Source organism: Botryllus schlosseri, chromosome 4 (genome assembly GCF_051294905.1).
Source record: "Botryllus schlosseri isolate E-star chromosome 4, Bs_hap1, whole genome shotgun sequence".
Classification (NCBI taxonomy): Eukaryota; Metazoa; Chordata; class Ascidiacea; order Stolidobranchia; family Styelidae; genus Botryllus; species Botryllus schlosseri.
The window spans coordinates 14,197,788-14,225,164 of NC_137239.1; the positions used below are offsets into that span (position 1 = coordinate 14,197,788).

The window sequence follows — 27,377 nt, forward strand, 5'->3', positions numbered from 1 at the left end:
ACTAAGAAATTGATGGGTCCGAGCCCACGTCGATTAGCACTGATTCTTACCGCTATACGTCATGAGGGGATAAATTCAATCAATAGGCCTAGCCAAGACTTGAGTAAATAAATGACAGGGCTGGTAATCGATCTTCAAGTTCTTTCTTAGGGCTTGTTTTTGATTATATTTCACACAAGCCTAGAAAAGGTGTAGACGTGTTTGGTTGAGTAGTGGATTGATTGGTGCTAGGAAATTTGAAGGGTAAGGACCGAATTATGAGATCACTTCACTTTCCTCGCGGCACATTATGTAAAACCTGGCTAACCATGAAAAATATAGCCACCAGAATAAGATTTTTTATTGAGTAAATCACACCGTCAAAGCAGTCTCATCGAGACTTGAATGAAAAAGGTTTCTGCTTTGCACATAAAAAGACATCTCATACAGACAATTATGCTACAACGTACTAATTTCAAAATAAAACACATTAACGCTTCAACTCGCGGCTCCAGAGCATTTGCACAGAAACACAGCTCTGTTTTGCAGGCGGACACAGACCTGTGTAACAATCGTATAGAATACAGGCAAGTTGCAAGTGCATCAGTAGCGTATCCGAACTTTGCAACAACACAATTCAAACACCACAGCTACAACATGTCACTGCATTAAACTGACAGTAAATTCTGCAATAGATCAGGTGAACGTTAAATCAAGCCTCCAGCACGCACGCCTATAGGTATATTTTATATATATATAGATATAGATACATAAATTGTTGGATTATTCTTACAATTGCACTTCGCTGTTAGGTAGTATTGACTTTGTCATTAAAATTCAATAGACATGACACACCGCACAATAATGTAACACAACATCAGGCATGTTGATACAAAATCAAGTGGTAGAAGCCTGTTGAGTTCATACCAGTGTCACCAAGTTACTAAATTTTCAGGATCCGCAGAAACAATAAAATACAAGTCAATAAGAAATAAGTAAATTTGGACGAGAAATATATGGAGCCGCGTTCTGAAATAAGATATATTGGCATGAATTAACCTAACATGGTCACTATCGATATACTTCAACTCTTTAAAGTACTACTTCTTCCAGGAGTTGTTTTTAGCCAACTTCTACTTGAATAGCTGCCTAGCCTACACTTTCAAACTTCTGGTTTGGGAGAGTAGAGATTAGTTTGACGATAAGTTTCCATGCCTTTTACAAGTGTAATTGTCGTAAGATACGTGTGCAATTAGCCCCTGTATCACCGTCACCCGATGTACTTTCAAATATTGCACCTATTTTAGTGTCATTGTCATTTTTCGTGGGTCGCCAAGATACATCTTGCATTGATACGTTTCAAAGGCAGCCACATCCAATTACCTGTTAAAGGTATATGACAGCTCGACAAAATGTACGTTTTCAAACTGAATGAGTAGTACATTCCATTCTGCTTCCACTTGAAGTAGTTCCGACGTGCCTTAGAAATCACGTCTACTTGTAATTGAGTAGGATTTTAAGCCATTACATCTACTCCTAATCGAGCAGCGACACTGATTACTTCGACCATCTCTGGAATTTACAACCCATTAGAAGACATTTACATGTGACATATCTACGATGTTATCAGCCACTGATAACGGTGGCAGTCTCAAAGTTGAATATTAGTATATTGCTGATTTGTATGCTGTTAAATATCAATGGTAAATAAACACTGCTCTAGGGCACTCAATTTTCTAAAACTAATACAAAGTGTATTAAATGTATACGCTGGGGGAATCATTTCAAAATGCGGACACAGGAATCGCATCTGTCACGCGGTTAGTAATACATACCGAAAAACAGCCAAACTAATAATTGGCACTGTTTTCAAGTCGATACATGTGAGATTTGTTAATACACAAAACGAATTCAGATAAAAACAAACCAACAATGCTGAAATTATCGCGACACAAAGAGACACTGTTACTTTAAAACTTTCACTCATGTGGATGTTGGTTCACTCATGCCGGGTGTTATCTATAGTTAGAGTGTTAACTTCCCCGTTCAGCTATTGGATTACTAAAACAACATTCAAATTGAACCCTTCAACGAGGACAGCACCCATGCAGGTTGATGGCTATCAATGACGTATTAATTAGTCAATGCGTACACTGCGATCAAGTAGCAAGTTGGTGATGGCACAAAACCAGTGTTGTAAATTACATATATAGATAACAACTACGGTGGTGATGATAAGAAGAGAAAAAACTTAGAAAAGAGTGCTCGAGTATCACTTATGACGTTATAACGGTGATAATGATTTTCAATGTTCCAATATGCATCTTATTGTGACCACAAGGAAAAGGATGCCAGTTACACGTCATCCAAAATTATTTCCTATTTCGTAGAACTCTGGTACCATTTTGAGGGTCATTTGTAGTGTTATCAAACATTTATTTCGATGCTGGCATACCACTAACCGAGGTTCTGAGACTCCAGCGTCGGAAATATCTATATTTTTCATTGATAAAATATTATTGGATAGTAAAATCATATTGAAATAAACCCGGATATTTTTGGCTGACACTTGTCAGGGGTACCTAATCGTTAGCAACTAGTAGAGAATTGGAAAGAGCATTGTACATCAACAATCGTATCACCAAATATGACGTCACGTCAGCCGAAAATATTCAGGTTTATTTCAATATGAATATACTATTCAATTGTAGATTAAGTTCTGTACCTCCAGGAAGCTCTTCTGATAGAATATTACAGTATACATAGTAATCAATTCGAGCAGTCTGATGGCAGTAAACATATATATACCTGCAAGTTCTCAGTATAAAAATGCAATTGTTATTAACTAGTCAACACTTCAACTCCAGAATAAATCACGATACACCTGTGGGTGAAAAATCAAACGGAAGTGAAAGGTATTCCTTGAAATTGCGCGGAAACTTCAAGATCTATAACATGACATCTTTCAGTTTATCATACCTAGTTAAACGTATGTTTTATTTCAACACCGTGCCGGCGTAAATCAAGCTTCTAGCTCATTCAAATCGAAGAGCTTCCCAGTAGAGGAAGTTGATTTGGAATACATTCCCAGTATAATCCGCGCTGAACGAAGGCTCAACGATGTGTAATTAGTACTAGATTTCCCGCTCAAATATCGACGGTCGGTTTTGTTCCATGGATAAACGAATCGGAAACCTGTCGCATCAGAATTGTAAAAAGATGCAGTTTCGCGGTAAGCGTAAAATCACACAAATTACGTCTCAAAGTGCAATTTTTTTCGGAAAAAGTACAAATTCCGAACGTCGGAAATAGATAAATCTGGATTGTGCAGCAGTTTGACATTGACGGTGTACGCCGCGAAAATCGACATAATTACTGCCCGCAGTGTGCGTTTTTCCCGCACCACCACCAAGGTAACAACGTTAGATCGGCATATCAAATGCAACAGTGTTACAGTACCACTAAAAATTTCAAGACGTAACCTTATGTTGGCGAAAATTACGTAACACTCTTTTTTGGCTTTTCGCGAGCGGGATTTCAAATCCGCGGGCCGCTCTTTGTCGGCAGTTACTGTCACGAAGAGAGATTGTCCATAGTGAACGTCCAGTACTGAGATTCCGAGTCTCTGCAGCGCGTCAGCCGAACGCCCCGGTTGCGCACGTCACGGCTGTCCATGCAGAGTTCCTGGCCCCGGGCCTTGATCTCACCGTTGGCAGCTTCGAATTTCTGAATGCACAGGATTAAAGACATTCGAAATTTTTAGTGCTATCCACATGTTGACTACATAATTAAATTAAAGATAATAATAGCTGGGTTTTGTAACGTTTACTGGGGATCGAATGCTGCAATCAGCAGGGTTGTAATGAATAACTCGACTTGACTCGAGTCAATCTGTATATTTGCGCATTGACTGGACTTGTACTTGTACTTGAGTCATTGCGCATGGCTCGATCCAAGTCATATTATGACTCGAGTCTCAGACGGCCAAGACCGACATTTCATTGTAATTTCGCAGAATAGTTAAGTAACCACACTGTCGGTATTTCGCCTATTGTTACTGGTACTTGAAAAAGCGGCCAGAAACGTGATGAAAATTAGTATATTATAAGTGCGAACCGTTCGATGTCAACAAACAGAGTTATAAAAAGTGGGTTTAACAAGATTTTAACTGAAAACTGAGCAGGTAACTTAATGACTTGGACTCGGACTCTGCTCGCTGACTTGGACTCGGTGGTGAATTCAAAATGACTCGGGGCAAACCGATAAAAGTGAGATTGACTTGCGACTCGGAGCCTTGTCACTTGGTTACAATCCTGACAATCAGATGGTAGGAGTACCTCTACTTTATCAGAATACTCAAGTAGGTTTTGCTTGCCACCATATCCTACTCAAGTTTCGAATATCTGACGACTGGTAGAGAACTTGAATAATGCTGTCAAAAGTGCGTTCAAAATAATGTTCATTACTACGTTTTCCGAGTGCTTCTACGTCCGCTGAACAGATTCTAAAGCAAAACTACTTTATAATGTTAGAAGTAGATTTTGGATTGGTTTGAGTCACTTGTGAAATTATCATAAGAGCCGGGAAAAACAGCCGTAGCGAGATACATTTGAAAAACTTTTCCAATTTGTGTCAAGACGAACAAGTACTTGTGTCACAGCGTAACAATAAGAATTGCGAACCTTTGCCCGAATAAACAGGATTTTTTTACCCGTGAATCAGGGTTGTAACCAAGTCACAAGTCAATCCAGCTTTTATAGTTTTGACTCGAGTCAAGTCGAGTCATTGTCAATTCGCCGAGTCCAAGTCATTGCGTTGACTGTTCAGTTTCGGGTGAAAGTCTCGTTAAACCCGAAATGTTAACAGCTCTGCTTGGTGATATCGAATGCTTTGCATTCATAATATACCCATTTTCCTCACTTTTAATAGTTTCTGGTCGCATTTTCAAGTGCCAGTACGAATAGACAGAATACCAACAGTGTGGTAACGCTGGTCGAATAAAGCGGTTGACCAGATTATCCGATGGTCATAATAAGCGTATTGGACAGTATTACATCCGTTAGACGCCCACCTGTAGGAAGCTGCCTTCGTTGCATTTCATCAGCTTGATTGGAGATTCCTCTACGAGGCCGTCCACAGCCATCAGGCACAGGTCTAGGTGGGTGATCTGGTACTTTTTGTTCAGCGTAAACTCCTGTGATGAGGCAAGATGCGATTATTCGACGGGCTGTCTCTTTTTACACTGATTCGTTTAGAGGTAAGGTAATCGGGAAAACGACATTTCGTTGGCTTATCAGATAATGCCACTGCGAAGAAAGAGAAATTCGGGAACTCCACGATAAGGGTTGAGTTCCAATTTACATTTCTCACGTAAACTACGAAAAAGCACTGAAACTACATTTCTCGTTGACAAAACACAATTTGATGTGAAGGGCGTATATTTAGTTACCTGAAAAAATCTACTCTCATCAGAGACAAGCATGAATTTAGATATGAAAAGATAAGGAAATTTTAAGGACCTTGGCCGGACCAGGATCGTATTTGAATTTATGATGTCTTTGAAGTTGGAATTGGACTTGGAATTCATACTAATAGACAATTTACATGCGACATTTGAATAAAATTTTTGTCATTGCCGGATATGACCTTGAATTTTGACATCAACGCATTCTGAATTCAAATTTTGACTGGGACCTCAAATCCGTTCATATCCGACCTGATTTCCGCCCGCGTCGTGACACTCGTAAACGCCCAAATCTCCGCCCTCCGTGTTTCCGAGCGTGTCCAGGCACATTTTCTCGCCTTGCTTGATGGCGCCGAACGCGATCGCGTCTTTCGTGGGCACCCTGGCCAGGTGAAAATTTATTACAGGCAACAAATAAGTGAATCAAGTGTCGCCAAGGTAACATTCATCGCAAAATACATTCAAAGAGATGCTTGGAGGTGCAGAACTTCAATACGCAATTGAATGATGTATTAGTATGAAATAAATCCGAACAGCTATATATATCCCGTAAGGGGAAGACAAAATACTGGATTTGCAAGATGCGCAACAAGAACTAAATCTGACGACCTTTAAAATTCCACAACTAAAACAAAGCTTGGTAGATTCAATTCCAAAGCAAATCATTCACTTTTATGAACAATGAACATGAACATCAGGGTTGTAATGATAGACTCGCGATTTTTTGGTAACTCGACTTGACTCGAGTCATAATGACTCAACTCGAGTCAATTTGTGTATTGACTCGGACCAAGTCATACGCCTCGACACTGGGCCCACCAAGACGGGCATTTCATTGTAAATTCGAAGAATAGTAGCAAAGTTATCGAACCATTATTGCTATTCGTCCATCAGCACTGGTACTTGAAAATGCTACCAGAAACTGTTAAAAGCGAGGAAAATTAGTAGGCTGTATTATAAATGCGACACATTCAAAATATCACCGAGCAGAGTCGTAAAAACTGGGTTTCAGACGACATCAACTCGGAACTGAACACTGAACAGTCAACACCATGATTGGACTCGGAACCTTGCGACTTGGCTACAACCCTGATGAGCATCAGTAAAAGTTTGAAATGCGAGAGGTTAAGACGACCGAAACCCACACCCCTGGCCACGGCACTATGTCTAAAATCACAGTAGATGCGGTAACGAAATCAACGCAACCTTCCCAATACCTCAGTTCCGGATACACGTTGTCCAAATACCATTTGAATGGCTTACACTTGTTTCTTCGTCTGATCTCCAACCGATCGTCGATGCTAAACAGAACGCAACAAGTCCTTAGCTACCAAGGCCAAAGCCGAGTTTCCTCGTCGCATACTTTCCGAACGCGACCATCTTCGCAGACGGCACAGCCGAGTAGTAAAATTCTTTATAGTCGTCCATCCACACCTCGGCAGCTCGTCTCGTATTCCTACACAAAGATAACATATAAATATCGCATAAACTGTAACCATAAAATATAAAAAACGACGGAATTATCAGTGATTTAAAATTTTAAAAGTCAGAGGTGTTCAGCATTATCAGCAACTAAGTACATTATTGGATTACTCAAGTAAGTGAGTAGGCCCGCGAAGCTTATTATCAAAAAATGAATTACTTAGCTAATTTATTGTGAACTTGCGAGGCCAACCAACAATTTAATTAGCTAAGTATAAATACCCTACTATACTGCGGTACTGGCCACCTCCTCCGATTATGGGTCATCAACATGCAATAGCTCAGGTTATGTTAAAGAAATTTCAGTCCCACATTATTTAAAATGAGCTATACCCGAGAGCATCATTAATACCTGAAAGTCGTACCTGGTAAACACATTACCGCTACCGCCAGGGAAGGTGTAAGGATGCTGTTTCCGAAACACATGACCAACACGACTGCACGGTATGATTTCCAGGCGGCCGCCACATTGCCACACGCGAAATGATATTTCTAAGAAACAACACGGATTCAATGTGCCGATCGCATAATAATAATAATATTGCAAACGGAAATTTCAACACCATTTACAATTTAAATATTTATCTACACTCTACACGGTAACATGACACTTCACTACATACAAGAGTATGCACCTACAGGCAAAATCCAAAGAGATTAAATAGCTTGAGGGTAAAACAGTCCACATTGGCCTATCTAAACTACACGTAAAACTGTAGGCAGTCTAAATTACCGAGATTTTCTCCACCCCAAACGTCCATTTGCAGATCGTATTTGCCCAACTGGTTGAAGTAATTCTTCTCCATCGAAAAAAGACCACCAGCTATCATAGGAGTTCTGAAAATACGAGGAACATGGGAATATTGATGACGACCTGCTTTCCGTAGTTAATTTTGTTACAATGTGTGTACAAGAAGAGACTCTTTGGGGGTAGAGAATATTCTGGTTTATTTCAATGTTATTCAATTGTATATTTGTAAGGTGGAGTGGATATAACATTAGTACAGTGAAGTAGAGCAAGGCTGTCCAATCTGCAGTCCTGAAGGAGAAGTGCTAATTTTGAACTGGCACACAATGGATTTCTAATTTATCTCGGTTCAGTAGGCCTACCTTCGAGATTAATTCAACAAGGTTTGGGGAAACACTAAAAGATGCACATGTTGACATTTGCATAATTTTGACAAAATTTATTCATTAACTTTCAGATTTAATTGATGGAAATTCGTAAGTACGGTAAGTCATTAGCCATTAAAATTTCTGACAAGTACTAGGAATTTCCATCTCTACTTTGAATCGAGTAGCATATTACTGCCATTTCAGGGTATTGTGAGCTAATGCATTGATACGAAGCCTCAAAATAAGACACACACATATATTGCAAATGCCCTGTTGATTTGTGCACCTAGTTTTGCGTTAGTCAAGCGTCGATGTGGCAGTTAACGCAGACCGCTTCCGGCAAAAGATGAATAAACAGTACGCCAGTCGGCATCACCGCGTTTCTCGTATGAGGTAATTAACACAGAGCTAATTCTAGTCACAGGTCAAACCTAAAAGAATATGATTTCACTTGGTAAAAACACTATAGTCGAGGAAATAACGTGACATATTGCAATATCCACATAAAGTTTCATAGTGCTATGTTTGCTGCATTATCATGATTCATGCACACCATACCTTCATCATTAATAACACTGATATCAGCCTCGACTGCATTCTCCACATCACAGCACAGTGCTGGCCATTCAAGTAGGCCATATTGATAACAATTGATACGATTATATTTGGAAATCTAATTATTCCTTGTTTCAATTCTAACCATGAAATAATCGTGCCGCAATTAAGAAGTTGCTATATATGTCATGATCCTAGAAAAATCCCTTAGAATGGAAACAATGCTATTTGAAATAGATTTGAGCAGCTGCATAATCGGACCGCTTAAGCCAGTTATTAAGTAACGATCAGTGGCATAGATACATAACGTATTCGTGAAACTGATTATAGTTAGCCAAATTAAAGCCGGCGAGATGTCTTGAATTTATCAAAGATTCAACATCACCGACGTGTCCTCACGTAGCCTATTAGATCAAAATTATATCGTCAAATGCTGCCATTAATATTCAAGCCAGCATATTAGAAACAAAGGTAGCATTTGTTTCAGTAGCAATAAAAAATGTCGGAATTATCAGATTTCTTTCTCTCCAATTTCACTCCATTTACTAGGTTAACAGGATCAGTCGAAAAAAGAAGCTTGAAAATGTAGATCACAACAACATAATATTATTGATTGCACATAGATTCCACTAATTTGCAGATTACAGCAAAGGCGTGATAAGCTGACTTCGGGTCTCAGGCCTGATTCACACTAGTCAATGATGCCAAAATGGTAGGCCTAAGTCTGAATCAATACCTGATTGAGAAAATGCATGGTTGGCGAAGGCGGTATAGAAAATCCAACGGTTTCGATTAAATTATAACATCACGACTACCATAGTGTTTTTTACATTATAAATTTACGTTGTACCCCACCACGCGAATCAAGAAGAATCAGCAGTATCGACTAATTCTTCTCCCATGATTGGAAACTGCGACAATCAATAAAGCCAATAAGACTTGTTCTCCAGGGAAACACTCCCCAAGGTGGTTTAGTTATCACATATTGATATAACACGTTTCTCCCAGGAAACTGCAAACCAATTTTCCACCACAATAGATCTACATCTCAACTACTGGTAATCATGTCTCTAGAAGACAAACCCTGCAGATTTCCCTTGGGTTAATGAATGCAGTAAATCTACCAGTAGCCTACTGCACTTCAATGAAACAGATTCTCATAAGCTTGCTTATTCCAGACATAACTAGAATGGTACAGTGCATGGGATCAATGGCAGGCCTTCCAGTTGGTGACATATGACAGTTTGGGTCGACCAGTTGCTTCATCTGAAGTTGATGACATTCTGGCAATGCCAACAAAGTAGGGGGGTCACGTTAGATTGTTGGACACCGTATGCGACACACGGACTACGTCTGAGCAGACTGGACATTCTAAGAGATTGGTCTGAATCTGAAATATTCACAGAAATTGACACGGACAACATCATGAATTGTGTGATAAAATGCCAACTACATGTCCGAGTCTTAATGCAATTATTGGAATTTGAAGAAGTTTTGCTTTGCATTGTAGGTTCTATATTGCATTGTACATCTTCGGTTATGAGTGGATTAAAATGATAGAACCGCTGATTGATTGAAGAAAATGCTTCTTAGATAAGGAACACTCGAGAACCAAACAGACCATGTTCAAATAGTTCCACAAATTACCGGCCAACACCTAAGAATTATGTGAAATTTACGCTATAATACGCAATATGCATGTAATTTAATATCCCAGGATCAGCGTGCAGGAGCTCTCTTTTAGTGCATGCACACTTGCACAATGTGAACATGACCAGGGAAATACTTTTTCGATTTTCTCAAGTTGATTCGTGACATAGTGCAGTTTGGTTTTAAGGCATGGATGAATTGAGTTGCATCTTGCTACCCCCCACAATTTCTGAATGCTTTTTGTACTTAACCGAGCCACAATTATCAAAACTCAAAGCTACAGGATGGAATTCTCAACATACAATTTTACGATTATCAAGGATAATGAATCCTACGAATCCTCATAGAAACTTTGCAACTGCCCTGTGACCACGTAATTTTAAACGAAATCCCAGAGGCTATCAGTGATTGAAAGGTCATCGAAACTGTGTGAAAAGGGCGATAATTTGACACCACTCACAGTAATTTATCAACGAACATTGTGTCGGGCTAAAGCAGTACGAAATACGAATATCAAATATGATTAGTAAAATTTAGCAACTGCAATTTTGTATGTTACAAGACCAATTACAGCATCAGTGTTCTTAGATGATAACCATGCTACTCCGATTAGATGTATAATAAATGAAGGTGAACAAAGATGTTTGTTTATTACTAGCACTTTAATGCAACCAAATTCAGCAATTTGCTACAAAAGAACTAGATAGTATATTACACATGACATTGTCACAGGCCATAAGTACTACACAGCTTACAATGCCACACAAAACATACCAAGAATTTAAAACCATGATGCACGTGCGGAATTGTGTATACGCCAAGCACAAAGTGCACACTGGGTCACACGACCCGTAAAAAACCGTCAAGGCATTTTCCCATCAGAACTACTCCAGAATCTAACGTTTCTTACGCGATCGGAGAGGTTGGATCGTGTTTCCTCGCTTTCCGTTCCTCGGCAGTCATGTAATCCCATTTGAAGACTAAATTCCAGTCGAAACCTGCCAAGAGGCAATTAAAATGCTTCAGGCAAAAGATCATTGAAACTGTCTACTTTACACCTATCCAATTAAGAGTTGTTTATTGTATTGTACTACACAGAACGAGGTGACTATAACTGAATATGCCCTGATAACTTTCGATGAAGCAATCATATCTTTTGTGAGAATATATTCTCAACATTGGTATCAGGCGAATTAAGATAATATCTGACAGGAATTTCATGATAACTCTATTAACTCACGCTTGCCATTAGAAACATAGATAAGTCGTACATGGTTAATACTTACGTATTTGTGTGAAATATATACCGGTATGTGTGGTTCTAAATTAATAAGCACAATTTAAACTTGCAACTGGTTCAATAACACTATACCGGTACATCTATTGTAAGGCTCAGGGGGAAAGTCAAGGATCTGATGCCAGAATGTAATATGTCCAAGTTCAAATACACCACAAAGAATATAATGCATGTTATCCACAATCACATTAAAGATACTTTGGTATATTTTCGACCATACCGGATTTCATCGCACTTTGTGACAATGTTGTGGGATGATCATGACTTCGGAAATGTGTGATTTCCAGTAATGTTAGTAGCTTTGTACTATGTCTAATATGCTGCGATACGGCTAATCAAAGTTTCAAGGCTTCCAACAGTGGAAAATAGCATCGAAACTATAATCAACTTTCAGTGTCGAGGAGAGTATAATTTCAGTAATCGTAAAAATGGTCTTTTACTACTCCAGTTTAGACTTGGTGCATAAATTCTGTCTATGTGACAGACAGGATACATTCCAACACCCCCTACACAAATAATAGTTTTCTGTCTAAATTTCAACTGACATCAAACGTTATCATCGAAGAGTTGGAAAATATTTGTAGGCACAAAAGCCCACCTAATCCTTCTCACTCAGAATAAAGCAGCAACATGAAAGTTATGGCATTTCCATTCTAAATAGTGACTGGTTAATTCGGGTTCACATATTTGGGAAAGTTTTTACGAAAATGAAAAAAAATTATCGCAATGTAGTTACACAAATGCGCAATTCCTGCGCATTATCGGCACGCAGTTCACAAGCATCCGATCTACACGTAATTAAGAGACCTACCGTCTCAGCTCGCCATCCCCATTTTTGGACAGCCACAAATTACAAGCCCTATTACATACCGGATCAATAGTGATTTATCAGATTACCTCAAGTGAAACCAGCTGCATAAATGATTAATCGTTTTCAAAGAGTATGAATAACAAACACAAAAACCAAGTGACATTGTATTGATTTTGCAGAGAAAATTCAATACGAACAGATTCTTAAAAAGGCAAACAATTAATACAACTAGGAAATTTTACTTCCCATGAAGAGGACTATTTACAAAACCAGCCTATCCACAATAGCGAGACCATTGATCACTGAGATAATTAGATTAGCACATTGCATTGACCAAAGGAACTGGCTTGTCAAGCGTGAAATTTGTCCTGATTGTCTTGTGGAGGGTATTAATGTCTTCTTACTCTGGCTTTACCAAACCTTACACTGGTTTACGGGGATTAGTGGGTTATAAACACTGGAAAATAGACCATACAATCAAGGCAATGGATGGGGAGGCTAGTTGAAATATCAGTTGTTTTTACAGTTAGAAATCTGTACTGCGGAATCCCAAGTTTTGACAACAACATTTTGCCTAAACAACAACAAAAACATGAAACCTTCATCAAATCAAGTAGGGGAGTGAAAAACTTCAAAGGATGAAAGGATTAAAAGTTACTGTTGACCATTTCTTGGGTAAAGAGCAACGACATGCGAATTACGCAGAAAAATTATTTGCGTCTAAGATGCAAGTCTAATGTCTACATCAGTCTTCTGGCAAAATATTTGAGACAAGACGCAAACGTGCGCAACAGACATTTGGAATGCGCGACATGGCTCTTCAAACGCTACATACCAAGGGTGCACAACTCTACGATTAAGGACTCAATATGTAGCGAACAGGATGCATTTTCCAATATTTGTGGTGAACAAGGAAAATTTGAATTTATGGATATATATTTTTTGAGATACAACCTGTTTGTACGACTTTTTTTGAGATATAGCCTGTTTGTACGGCTACAAACTATCCTTTCTGAGCACAAAATTTAAGACACGGCATGTGGTACAGTGTGGTGCTTGAGTTTGTCATGGTAATCACTGTTAGTAGTCCAGTAGAACTAGAAAATGATGGTCTTGAAAGCAATCAGGTAAGCTCAGTAGCTTCGGTCAAGGGCAGGGCCGTAACAGCACTTCGTCAGGCCCCCCAAAAAAACTTTGGTCTTGGGCCCCCCATAGGGTTATAGACCGAACTTATGGGGGACTTCGCCCCCCAGACCCCCCCTCCGGCGATACACTGTTTACTGCTATTCATCATATTCACTGGGAGTTTGTTCACTGAATCAGCTTTTGTCGCCTATGCGCGGAAAATTTCTAGAATTCATGATTTCATCGGTCAGTAGGATCGGGAATTGCATATTTGTTGTCAATTTTTATCTTCTTTCTGCTCACATAATCAGATTTACCGGTAGAGCTGAGTGAGGTGTGTTTGAAAAGGTAGGACCACTCAATAATAATTAAACATCTTCGGGCGTACACCCGTTGGCAGGAACGAAACAGCACCTCGTCAGGCCCCCATCACGTTGTTCGCGTTTGTCACGAAATTATCTGTACTGTATTGTGAGCCAGCGCGAAGCGCGAAAATTTTCGATAATTTATGATAAAATCGGTCAATCAGATCGGCGATTGCATATATATATTATGCTATCAATTTATTGTCCTCTCTAATCACGTAATTAGATTTACCGGTAGAGCTGAGTGAAGTGTCTTGAAAACGGGAGGGCCCCTAAATAATGATTAAACATCTTCGGGCGGGCGGACCCATTGATATGACTTCGTTGTAATGATGTTATTTCGTGACTTCCAGTCTGCTATATCAAAAAATATAGAATCGCCCAAACGTAGGCTTCTAAACTAAGAGACGCACACGATTTCAAATTGGTATTTCTTCTCTGGCATAAAATTTTTCCCAGCGGGATGGTATTTGTCTTGTGAGGTTCAGATTGCAAAGACAGGAACATTCGGCGCCAGTCATTTAGGCGTCTATGGACAATTAAACCTATCTGTATTTTGTATAGCCTATATAACGAAGTCTTCGGTCTGCATAAGGGCATAGACCTTTTCAGCCAAGCTTTTCTCGCTGCCGATCGTTCTGGCACACTTCTTGGAGTCGCATGTTATATGGCCTAAAACTTGATTGTATGTCTCGGTGGGTCATGGCGCGGTAACGGCCCAATACGCAATAATATAGAAAAATGGCAACTTGAATTCGTGCCCAGCGCGAAAAAAATTTTGAAAAAATTTCATAAATTTTCAAAAAATAACTCTATGATTTATGCTAATTCACGAAATAATTTTGGGCCCCCTTCGAGCTTGGGCCTTCCCCCAATTGGGGGGTTTGGGGTGCGGCAGTTACGGTGCTGGTCAAGGGTTGCATACTTTTAGCACTTAATTGTAAGTGGCTACTTTTGAAAACACAGACATATCCCATAACTGTTTTCAACTCAACAAAATCCAAAGTGTAAAAAGTAAATCGTGTTAACTTTAATACTGCAAATAGAAGTAAAAGCATAATCACTTCACTAAGTAATACAAGTCAGCAACACCTACTTGAGGTCTGCGGAACTGACCACCTTTGGTACTGAAACATGCAACTGTAGTCAGAGAGAGATTCTTACCGCCTTTGAGATCAGCGCTGGCTCCGATATACTGAAAATTGTCCATATTTATCACGTCGATAATCGGGCACACGACCGCTGTCCTGTCGTCCGCTATTCTTTGTAACAGCGGTTCCAGCCAGTTACGGTTGCATTCCACGTGGGAATCAAGAAACGTGAGCACCGGGGCCGTCGCGTAATCAGCACCCTTCACTCGGGAACGCATTAGGCCTGACCGGAAAAACAAAGTATACAATAAAACCACCGCGCTGTAAATCTATATTCGCATTTCGCAGCAGCGAAACGAGACTTTCACACTGAGCTGGTAACCCAAATTTATATCCGAAGGCGGCCAAAATCAGCATAGGTAAAATCTACTTGAGCATTCTGTAAAAGTACAAGTACTTCTTGTGTAACAGCTTTTATCACACCATCAAAATGACTTGAATGAGAACTATAAATACTATATTCAAATCGCCAAGTATTTGATACTAAGTAGGCTAATGCTGCAATACACTCACTGAACGTCCCAAATAGTCCAAAATAATTGGCAAAATACGGTCGATTGTAGAAGTTTACAGGCCAAATCCGGGATAGTAAAAACGGACTGATATTGTGCACACTGAAACAACGTCAGGAACAATATTAACTACTGTAAATGTTTGATGGCTCGTGAATAAAGGAAAAGACTAGGTAGAGAAATATCAGGGTTGTAATGACTCGAGTCACTATTTTTTGGTGACTCGAGTCATTTTTTCAAATGCGTAAAATGACTCGACTCAAGTCAATTTTCATATTGACTCGACTTGTACTCGAGTCATTGTGCATGACATGAGACTAGGACGGCCACGACAAACATTTCATTGTAACTTCGAAGAATAGTATTGGTACGGTTATTTCGTTATCAGTACCGATACTTGGAAAATAGGGCCCGAAACTGTTAGGACTGAGGAAAATCCCGATATTAGACATTTGAGCCATTCTATATCACTCGAGTAGAGTCAAAAAAGGTGGGTGGAATAGAACTCAAAACTGAACACAATGACTTGGACTTGACTCGAGTCACAACACTTTGACTCAGACTTGACTCAGTGGCGAATTGACAATGATTCGACTTGACTCGAGTCAAAACTATAAAGGTGAGATGGACTCGTGACTCGGAACCTTGCGACTTGGTTACAACCCCGAGAAATACTCAGAAATAAGTATTGATTGAACAATACATCCTGTATTGCATTGGACGTGGTCGACAGTGCCGAATAAATCCCGTCAAATAATATCTGAATTCACAATATTAAGAAATCGTAGCAGATTTACAATTTGTCGCTATAACCGTGTATTGCTGTTAACGCAAAATCATTTATATATTTTCTCAACTACTTGTGCAACAACGATACCGTATCAAGAATCTGTAAGATGACAGAGTCATTCAAGTTCATGCAATATATCGAAGATCGTCGTTCTATCGTTTTTCTGACATACAACGCACCTATTGCAAAGTAATTGAGCATCACACCACACACAAACTATAATTTCAGTCATGCCACCTGAAAAACACATACTCCCGATGAATTAGTAAGGTCCATTTATTCGCGACATCTACAGAGCACGCTAACAGATGGGGTAACTCGATTGCCGAATTAGTCATAGATTTTAATATTAGATTAAGGCAAAAGGCAGGTAAATTTACTGGTCAATTTTACGTAATGAACGCACCTTCCCTTTTATCATTGCGCAAAACATGAACCTTCTCGATACTCTCCAGTTCCGAGCCATCTTGCGCTGTAAAGATTGGAAATGGTTAACCATAACGGTAGAATATTCGAACAAAATTCGATTAGTAAAACAGTGTTACATCTTCATAAGGTACAATTTAACATAAAAATCAGCTTGACATTACCAGCACCCGGGTTGTCATATAAAAAAAGTCATTTTGTTACAAGTAATATAATTTCACCAGAATTCATAAATCGAATAACATCACGGTGGTCAATATCTTCAAACTCAATGCAAGGAAAATGATTTTGTCATCAGAAGTGCCAAGCTCCAATTGCACTCTGATAGGTTTTGAGTTTCTCGCGCAACGTTGATCTCAGATATTACTTCTACTGAAACAGTCTCCGAGTACGACCTGTGAATTCTCACTTATAAATTCTGTCAAAAAGAAGCTAGTCTTGGGTAAATCTGCATTTTTTTCCCACATAGATTTGCCTCTTGGCTGTAATAATGTAACATAACAAGGTCTATTTAGGGTAGGCTACGATTCGTCTGGCAGATGCATCTACTCCGTAAGGCAACTCAAGTAGTTTCACTTGAATTGCCTTTGGTTTGTGTGCGGAAATCACCATAGAATAATATATCATAAGTTGATTGAGTTCTACGAGCAGTGACGAAACACTTTTACCAATTCTGGCCGCAATTCCGAATGTTGATTAGGGAGCGAATTTTTGAATGCCCCACCAGTATGGTGGGCAGAAAAAGGGCTCGGATTGCCCCAGACATAAATCAGTAGGGTCAAAAAATGTCAGCAACAAGCTAAACTGTAGCAATTCTGAGATATTGGAAAGCAATAATTTTATCCAGCACAGTTGCGTGGACGTGGTAAGGAAAGAATGCGACCAGCGACATGAATCCTAAAATCTCTTCCAGTTAAGGTAAGCGTCCACGTAAAAGCGTACCATAATATATGTATAGATGACCCTGAGAGGTCAGCGAGAAGAGTTGGTTAACCGAATTAAAGCGAGTTACATGAATGCGATTCCTCGATAATGGATCGATACCAGAAAATCCTAATGCATTTCATCGAGTTATGGGGGAGGGCAGGGCAGGAAAAATCAGACAAAGCAATGTAGTTTTGATTCACTTAGCGTTACACAAGCAATTTACTTACCGATATTTTCAAATTAATAGTAACGCATACACAGGTGGACAAAATTCTACTAGCACAGTATGTTACTAGGGCTCAACTCATTAGGGTTTGCGTAAATGACGATTATACAATCACCTCTTGTTGACGAACCTACGTGTATGATAAGTTATGTTAAGTATTAGCGGAAATCAATTACGCATGTACGCAAGCGCATGTTTGCAGACATTTGATGTCATTCAGTTTTGCGATGTCACTCGTTAATCACAATCGCTTAAAAATCAGCATACACTTGAAGGCATTGTCTCCAAGCCATCAACAGATTGGGGCCAAAGCATCCTAGGCCCAAGACGCGATAGTTAGGCCAGCGATGATATCATGCGTACCAGGCCTATTGCAAATGCGACTGCGTAGGCCAATGATGATATGGTGCGCACCAGGCAAAGCAGATGCGATCGTGCAGGCCAGCGATAGTATAGTGCGCACCGGGCCTATTGCAGATGCGATTCTTCAAGCCAGTGGAACGAGGCTTGCCACGCGCAGCACTGATAATACGACTTATTGAATAGCAACTGAATATTAGCGTCAGAATGGTTACTTCAAAAGGTTGGGGTTTTTCATTTCAATAGGGGGGATTCGACATTTGAACCTTTCTGAACCGGTATCTGAATGGGAACACCAGAAGTAACTCTGATATTCAAGCAATACTCATTATAATTTCTTCGGTCAGTGTGAAAAGCAAATTTTAACGGTTTCGTTTTTTTTTAGGCAAAACAAGGCTTAGTATAATGACTCGGAAGTTGCTACTTCTACTTCTAGTACCAACAGTGATCTACTTTAATACTCCATTCAGAATAGACTCTGTTGGGTAATTTTTTTTACCCATCCGTATCCTGTACGCTGCATAGTCTGACCAATGAAAAATCAAGTCCATCTCACCGTCATCGCTGAAATCGTCGACCAATATAATCTCTCTTATCAGCTCCGACGGGCTCTCTCGCAAAACGCTGACCACAGTTCGTAATAAAGTAGACCTCGCTTCGTTATGATAAGTAATAATAACACTGGTTTGGGGTAGCTGCGACACGTCCCACGACGTATCACCACACCTACAACAAAAATCGCGGTATCGATAACAATATTCCAGCTGCTAAAACACAACAGGGATAGAGATCTATGGAGCGTAAAGGCTTGATGAAGAACTGCAACCAAAATGACATGCATGCCCAATGCCCATGAACCGACTTACTGAAGTGGAAATGCTTGGAACACTACTTCGACTAGGATTATGACTTTTACAGTGAAATTGTCATGATAACCAAACTACATAGGCCCTGTATCACAGGAACTGATATTATTGTTGTGCCGGGTGGAGCGTCCGGCTTCTTGATCGTTCGGTTGTGGGTCCAATCCCCGGCCGGGTCAGACCAAAGACCTGATTAATAACACTGGTATCCATGGCTTCCCTGCTTGGCACTCACCATTACTGGAATAGCATGGAGGGGTATTGAACTGGTGCAAGATTAAGAAAGCCTTACAAGGCTAAATCTGTGACTATCTTGTCCAGCGCCATATGCATAGATAGAGGGTATGGTGCAGGGTTGTAACCAAGTCACAAGGCTCCGAGTCACAAGTCAATCTCACTTTTATAGTTTTGACTCGAGTCAAGTCAAGTCGAGTCACTTTCAATTCACCACCGAGTCAAGTCCGAGTGCGAGTCATCGAGCAGAGGTTCGAGTCCGAGTCATGGTACTATGACTCGAGTCCGAGTCCAAGATATTGTGTTGAATGCTAAGTTTCCAGTTAACGTCTTGTTAAATACACTTTTTATAACTCTACTTGGTGATGTCGAATCGTTCGCATTGATAATAGGCCTATACTCATTTTCCTTACTTTTATCAGTTTCTGGTCGCATTTTCAAGTACCAGTACCAATATACGAAATCCCAATAGTGCGATTACTCTGCTATTCTTTGAAATTACAATGAAATGTCTGTCTTGGCCGTCTGAGTCTCGAGTCATATGACTTGATTCGAGCTTTGAGTCATGCGCAATGACTCGAGTCCAATTTGAGTCAATACATAGATTGACTCGAGTCGAGTCAGTTCCGTACTTTTATAAAATGACTCGAGTCATCAGAAAATCGTGACCCTGGTATGGTGTATATCCCGCAAAAAAACATCAAGGACCGAAATATACTATGTTCTACATCCTAAAAGTTTGTCAAAAATAAGAAGCTTTTTCAAAAAAATTTTGACGAAGAGAGAGAGAGCATTATCGAATCTAGTCAAGTCGTTTTCAAACCCATCAGTAAAAATCAAAATCAATCAAAATTTCTCATTGAATTATAGTTTTCAAATCTTTGTTAGAGTTCAATTCTAGGTGGATTTCGATAGTTTACGGGTTCGAAGAATTTGTTTTCGAACATAACAGGGTCCGTAAGCTCAAAAGGTCGAGAATCGCTTACACAATTCGAAGTCTTGAAAACGCCCGCCTTACCTTAAGTAGAAGTCATAGCCTACTTACCGATCGTGCCTGGTGTCCGGCACTTGCCTATCGACCGCCATGTTATCAGACGCTTCTTGATTGAATTTATTACGCCTGTATTTATCGCCGCCAGGCTTGACTCGTTTAACATCGATATACGCGGATGCGTCAAAGTCTTTCCAGGGCACCCCGTTGTGATCGGGGAACTGCCTTTGCGGATTGTTCGCGTTGGAATCGACGACATGAATTTTGGGATCTTGGAAATTTCTTCGGATCGCCAGCCGGTCCATCATGTTACGATTATTCTGCAACGGCGCCTGGACTTCGTGGATCTTTTTATTTCCCGCATTGTCGCTATTCCACAACTGCTCGTTTTTGCTATCCTGAAATGAAACCGGTAGATAAAATTGTGCTTTTGCTGAAATTCGGATTTGACGACAGGCAATGTTGGAAGAGCAAGTTTTACACGGATTTGGATCAAAAATATTTGCAAAACTCCACTTGACTCAAAATTTATCTCGGTTTCTTGAGAAACTTCACGTTAGGATATGGCACAGTCAAGTTGACGACAGGAAATTCAAGATTTTGATATCTGAACTCCAAGTCGGGAAAGGATTTACAACCTGAAAATATGAAAGCTTGCAGCTCATGACTATTGCCCATAGTTTTAACCGACCCCAATAACTGATCAGAAGCGGTGAATTCAACACACAAATTTAATATGTATGCAATTGTTTACAAGAATGCTTGGATTCGTTCAAGTTTCAAGTAAATTAAGTCGATCTTTGCTTACTTATCAATCATCATCATTCATCAATTGATTTGATCGATCATCAATCTGATCTGAGATGCCAAAGGTTCATAGAACAGATTCCATATTTTTTCATTTCTCCATACTGATGACAGAGACAGACAGTTGATTCGATTCAATCTCTTGGGGGATGAAGGTGATTATTCAGTCAATCACAACTCACACAATTTCATAATGGATTTCTCAAGTCGGATTAAGAGTGGTAAAAATCCACTCTAAACAAAGACTAGCACGCGTAAATGTCCCGGGACACAGTAATATTGATTTAAATACGCTTTATCTGCTAAAACAAGCACAAAGTGACGACTCAGTATTGGTCAACCAAATATACCAAACAGATTTGACGGACTGAAACAGAAGCAATCACTGCCAGCTAAAAGGAAATCGCACCTATCCCATGCATTATTGATGCCGAATAATGGAGTTATTGTAGTGGTTGATTCAGAGCATGGATCACTCGGATATATGGGGTTTACGTGTCATTGCAAAAATCTTCTTTCAGACAGATTGACATTTTTACTTCTAATTTAGAGGTGGCAGCTCCGCCGTGATTTGCATACCAGTATCTCAGAAGCGGATTTAAATGATTTATCACAGTGCTATTATTAGCGCACTACTCAATGACAGTTAATGCGAAACTTCTGTGGCAAATTCAGAACAGTCTTTAAATGCGAATTTGTTTTGTTAGACGCAATGACTTGAATAGAAATTTGAGAATGCAAGAGTTCTTCAAAGACTGATATACTTCTTGCAACTGGCCAGAATTTTCCAGCCCCATATCCTCCCCTTTAGCAGCCCTCACTGACCGAATCAAATGAAGGGATTCCATGCAAAGGCCTGCCGACTTCTAACTATAATGATCCTTTTAAATTTCCATTACCGGTACCACAAAGTTCAAATCGAAAAGGCCATGGATGACGTGGATTTCATATGTCAATTGAAAAGAAGCGTTGAAGTAATGTGATCTACATATATATATATAGCCTACTTATTGTATGTACAAATATATTGTAGGGTAGTAGGCTAGTAGCAGTAGTATATTAGAATAACACGGTTAGTTGCCATTTGTAAATTAGTGCTACATGGAGTCAGATACACAATCAGATACACAATCGGCTAATCAAAGAGAAAATAGCAAGGCATGATCAGATGCTAATTACCTAATTTTAGAAGATTCAGTAATCAGCTAAATCATGCTGCATACGAAAAGTAATACCATAGCAAAGCCACCACGCAGTGTTGTCAAATTTCCGTCACCCTGTCAGTATGAAAGGCACCCATTTGAACATATACTACGATACATACCGCCTACACCATCACTGCAAAATGAGGGTCCGAGAGGGGCATCAGCTCATTCAGGGCACCAGTATTTCAAAGACTACGTTAGCATTGTTTGAGGTATGGAAAAGACGTGTACAAATAGTGACTTGATATTCGTGTTTTATTGTAGTTTGATTCGAATTGATTTTGTTAAATCTCAATCCCAAGTAATCGGAATGAAATCAGTTAATCTTAATCTATGTTTCTAAATTCGCTATTGAACCATTTGTGGCAATTAGTATCAGACTTTAGATAGCGGCCATGTAGCTCAGTGATTACACCTCTAGTACCAGCACACATGTTATGTGCAAACTGGATTGGGTGATTAGACAATATTCAGCTATAGGCTAGGATCAATCAACAAGACAATAAGCTGAGACAGAGTATAGGCCTAATTCCCCCCAAAATATCAATAAAACTGCCGCAAATACGTTTCTAGCATTGCCTACTTGAAGTAAACCCAAGTCATTACAATGACAATGCTCTAGGTAGGCCACTATAAGAGACATCACAAGTCACAACACAAGAACCTTGGATCCACTAAACTCATCAAAACAGGTCAATCCAGGTGAAACAGATTAACATCCAACCCCAAAACATGAGTAATAAAATTGTCCTAATAGGCCTATTAGCGGTTTGAGTGTTGTAATGTCAACATTCCAGGATAGTAGTATCCCACTCAAATTGGGAGTTGTAAACATTCAAAAATAATTATCATATCAATGATGCATATTATAACTATTAAAATGAATTTTACTTTGTGCTGATAACCCTCATATTTCGCCTACGTAACATACGTGATACATTCAGATAATCGCAGATATTACATGCAAGTTTTGAATTCATCTCCTGGGGAATACACTATATCACACACTATGACACTATAGCAACAAATAAAAGAGAGGCGTACCATTCTTTTGTCAAAGTATCCGCGGTCGTCAGATGTGGCAGGTTTCATGAAGTAATACGTCCCGGCCATCCACAAGATACCAAAACAGACAATAATTTTGGTATTCCTCCTCATGATTACTTTAAAACACAGTGGTTGTCAGATGACATTGACTAACGTGAAAAGCGAAGCAGCTTACAGCACTGCGGAGAGTCAGGGCAGTACTATCTCATTTTATAGACAATGACAATACAAGCTATCAGACTGTGATAACCTGCAAAATATCGACAGATTGACATAATTACGTACAAATAACACACACGCAAACAATAAGAAGCAAGTTTTTTTGAACCGATATCAAAAAGCAAGTAAGAAAGAATATTTCAGTGTATGATTATGTGTGCCATCAGCAGTATAAAAATGAGATTTTCACAGTAATTAGGCTACTCAAACACGCATCTCAAAAAAACTGTGTCTTGTGTACAAATAATTGCAATAACTTGAGCTATTTGGTAGGAATTCTCAAGTCTATCAATAAAAAAACAACGGTATAATGATAATACATTCATTCAGAATTTTTCAGAACATTTCATGCCTGAAACAACTTGCAAACGATTTGTCAGATAATTTGAAGACAATCCACCCAAGAATTGTGTCCTGTGCTGGATTATATTAGTCCAGAATTTTTGCACGTGGTTACAGCGTTGTGCAGCAATCTCACTTGCATTCTTCTTTCAAGTAGGTTGTGCAGTACATTAATTCACTAAAATACCATCCACGTAATATCAATGAATGCATCTAGTAGACAGCGTCGTCACATCAACTATTCAAATTTGCGACAATTGCAACATTTAGATTGACTTTGTTGAATAATTAATGCTCATCACTACAATTTATTGGATTCAATTACAACGACAGTTCAGCGTACGGTGTGCATGACATTAAATATGCATAAGTCAAACAATAACAAAAAGAAACTGCCCGATTGACGTCCTTCAACCATTATGGATAAAAGTCGGAGCACTTTCCCTTGATATCAAAGAATTTGCGCGATAATCCTATCAATAGACTGACTGATCTTCAAATTTCAGATATATAGTGATAATTTGCAATAGTGACCGAATACTTGAGAAGATGACATCATGATTAGCCTATGCTACATGACGTAAATGTTATGTCAACATTACTTGACGACCCCCACTTGCTCGACACAGATGAATATTAGTGAGGGAAATGTATTGTGTACGCAGTATGCCTACCTACATTTCATGAACCAGGTGGTATCAAGATTTTGATTCGAGCGGACAAATCCTAAAACTCACGTATAGACATATATTTTTAGGTAGTCGATACATGAAAATCACAGATAGAAGTCAGGGTCAGCATTTTACCAGCCAACGGGTAGAGTTCTCAAATGTATATATCAATGACGGACCAGCTAGTTTTCTTATTCAAGACGCCTGCACCAGTGGCTGAGATCGAAATTAAAGCCCTGCCCAAATCAATCAGGTAACTAGTATACAGGGATCCCCAATCAATCGGGTTTCGCTAGTTCCTTGATTAAATTTAGAATGATCATTTGTAATTTAATTGCTTGGTTATCAGTTGTCACATAAAAACCAGGGACACCTGCACTTTTTAGAGTCGCCTGTTGCACAACAACTTTGTTGTCAATCTCCACCATGAGTTTTTCATCAAAGGCTGTCAGTTCTGTATTCAAGCGCTTTTCCAACCGCGCTGTTTCTTTTTCGTGGCCCGCTTTCAATATAGCGAGATTGTGAGGTCGGCAAGCCCGCAAAGCGTCGGCTTGCTCGTTATTTAATTTTTGGCGCAGTGATCTTTGCTCGCATAACAGTTTCTGCCGTTTCGTGTACAAGTCTTTCTCTGTCAAGTGTTGTATCTCCTCGAGATCATCGACTATCGTGAATATTGCGCTGTCCGTCAGCGATGAGGCTAAGCTAGCTAGCAAGTCGTACGGCAGTCTCTGCTGGGTTTTGATGTCTAATCGTCGAACTCGGCCCTGCAATCTATCCAATAGGTTGTACCGTCTTGCTTGTTCATCCATTACAGCGCACAGACTGATTTCAAAGTGCTGAAAAGTGCAGACCCTGAGCGAAACTCGGCCGAATACGTTTGCAGAATGAATGCTTCATTGCAACAGCCACGTACTTTGATTGAGTCAATACTACCATAAACGATACGACTTAACAGCGCCATCTTTTGTGAGTGACTTAATCTGTTGAAGACAGAAGAGTGCGAAGAACTCGGTTCGGTTTATTATAGCAATTTTAATCAGTTCAATACACAACAAAATTGCGATAAAATGACAAGATAGGAAGGTGTCGAATCGACCTTGTAAGAGAGAGAGAGAGAGATGATATTATTTTTTTGCCTGCACCATCGAGATGCTTTGACGACGGAGATGCGATACGACCATAAGGTCACCTAGTCTGGACCACCATTTTTTCTCCCCCATGGTTGCTCTGTGCCTAGCAGGATAGCTGCGGATACCCCCAAAACGTTGGTCTTGGGCCCCCCATCTGATGATAAACCGAACTTCTGGGGGACCGCGTTTACTGAGTCAGCTTTTCTCGTCTAAACGCGCCAAGCGCGATTTTTTTTAAATTCATGATTGAATCGGTAAATATGATCGGGAATTGCATATATATTGCTATCAATTTTTATCCTCTTTCTGCTCACGTAATCAGATTTACTGGTAGAGCTGAGTGAGGTGTGTTTGAAAAGGTATTGGATACCTCAATAATATTTAAACATATTCGTGCGTAGGCCTATACCCGTTGGCAGGAACGAAACAGCACTTCGGCAGCTTGGGCTCCCATATGGTGGTAAACCTACCCCAAATCACGTTGTTCGCTTTAGCCACGAAATTAGTCGTACTATAGAGACTGTAGGACTGTCCTACAATCTCTATAGTCGTACTGTGTAGTGGGCCAGCGCGAAGCGCGAAAATATTCGATAATTCATGATAACAAAATTGGTCAATAAGATCGGGAATCGCATATATATTGCTATCAATTTCTTGTCCTCTCTGCTCACGTAATCAGATTTACCGGTAAGGCTGAGTGAGGTGTCTTGGAAACTATCGGGCCCGTTGGTATGACTCCGTAACATGATGTTATTTCGTGACCTTTCGGCTACCAAACTAAAAGACGCACACGATTTCAAATTGGTATTTCTTCACAGGCATGTAATTTTTCCTTGCGGGATGGTATTTGTCTTGTGAGTGTCAGATTGCCAAGACAGGAACATTCGGCTCCTGTCCTTTAGGCGCCTATGGACAATTAAACCTATATGTATTTTGCATGTAGGCCTAACGAAGTTTTCGGTCAGCATAAGGGCAGTCCTTTTCACCCAAGGTTTTCTCGCTGTCGATCGTTCTGGCACACTTCTTGGAGTCACATGTTACGTGGCCTAAAACTTCATATGTCTTGGTGCATCGTGGCGCGGTAATGACCAACGACGATATGCCCATTTCTATAAATCTTGCGTATTTTTTCTTGGGGGAAGAATACCCAAAAATCAATATATTTGGAAACTGGAAATCGTGCATTGCATAAATTCTCAAGATATAGGCCTACTCATGCCTATTCACGAAGTAATTTTGAGCCCCCTTCGAGCTCGGCCCCCCAATTGGGGGTTTGGGGTGCGGCAGTTAAGGTCCTGGAGGTTGGTCAAGTTGCGAAAGTATGGGAAAAGTATCAAATATGATATGTCAGAATGTTGCTATGGTATGGAAAATTGTCAATTATGGTATGAAAAGATTGGGCGGGTATGGAGTAGGCTATGAAAGATTCCCATTCCATATACCATACCATACCCTGAATATTACTGACGACTTTCACCCGCGCGCTCTGGCGACTTTCACCAGCGCGCTATTTGTCCATGCAGTTGATATCTCGCTATTTCTCTCGTCCCTTCGTCTTTTTTGTGCTGCCAACTTGATGCATAAGTCCGTACCCTTTTATATATACGCTACAATTGCAGAGCGGTTGGCAGT

The 27,377-nt window shown here is 39.8% G+C and overlaps 3 protein-coding genes across 5 annotated transcripts in view; all 3 read right to left on the minus strand.

Moving 5' to 3' along the window:
* Positions 1-27,377, minus strand: part of LOC145438179 (C-Maf-inducing protein-like) — a 173,054-nt gene that overhangs the window by 75,236 nt on the left and 70,441 nt on the right. The gene's annotated exons all lie outside the window — the stretch shown is intronic.
* Positions 326-23,635, minus strand: LOC145438183 (polypeptide N-acetylgalactosaminyltransferase 2-like). Of its 2 annotated transcripts, XM_080315548.1 has the most exons (15): positions 23,559-23,635; positions 23,381-23,499; positions 22,367-22,408; positions 20,379-20,722; positions 18,793-18,962; positions 16,704-16,769; positions 15,009-15,218; positions 11,157-11,244; positions 7,659-7,762; positions 7,291-7,417; positions 6,807-6,899; positions 6,661-6,744; positions 5,696-5,825; positions 5,051-5,173; positions 326-3,705 (listed from the first exon to the last, which is right to left on the minus strand). In XM_080315548.1, the coding sequence occupies exons 2-15, from the start codon at positions 23,492-23,494 to the stop codon at positions 3,553-3,555; spliced, it is 1,848 nt and encodes a 615-aa protein (XP_080171674.1). In that variant the 5' UTR covers positions 23,495-23,499; positions 23,559-23,635; the 3' UTR covers positions 326-3,552. The 2 variants fall into 2 exon arrangements, with proteins under 2 accessions (XP_080171674.1, XP_080171675.1); XM_080315549.1 differs by lacking the exon at positions 22,367-22,408.
* On the minus strand, positions 23,634-25,552 carry LOC145438208 (protein DGCR6-like). The gene has a single exon (XM_080315597.1). The coding sequence runs from the start codon at positions 25,422-25,424 to the stop codon at positions 24,894-24,896; it is 531 nt and encodes a 176-aa protein (XP_080171723.1). The 5' UTR covers positions 25,425-25,552; the 3' UTR covers positions 23,634-24,893.

What these genes read in the sequence shown, in the direction of transcription:
- LOC145438208 (XM_080315597.1), bottom strand. Translation starts at nt 25,424, where the DNA reads ATGGATGAACAAGCAAGACGGTACAACCTATTGGATAGATTGCAGGGC.
- LOC145438183 (XM_080315548.1), bottom strand. Translation starts at nt 23,494, where the DNA reads ATGAGGAGGAATACCAAAATTATTGTCTGTTTTGGTATCTTGTGGATG. An exon ending in TGCGTGGTGGCTTTGCTATG is followed by an intron (nt 20,723 to 22,366) that starts GTATTACTTTTC and finishes GTTTCATTTCAG; the next exon opens with GATAGCAAAAACGAGCAGTT. An exon ending in ACGAAGGCAGCTTCCTACAG is followed by an intron (nt 3,706 to 5,050) that starts GTGGGCGTCTAA and finishes CTGTGCATTCAG; the next exon opens with AAATTCGAAGCTGCCAACGG.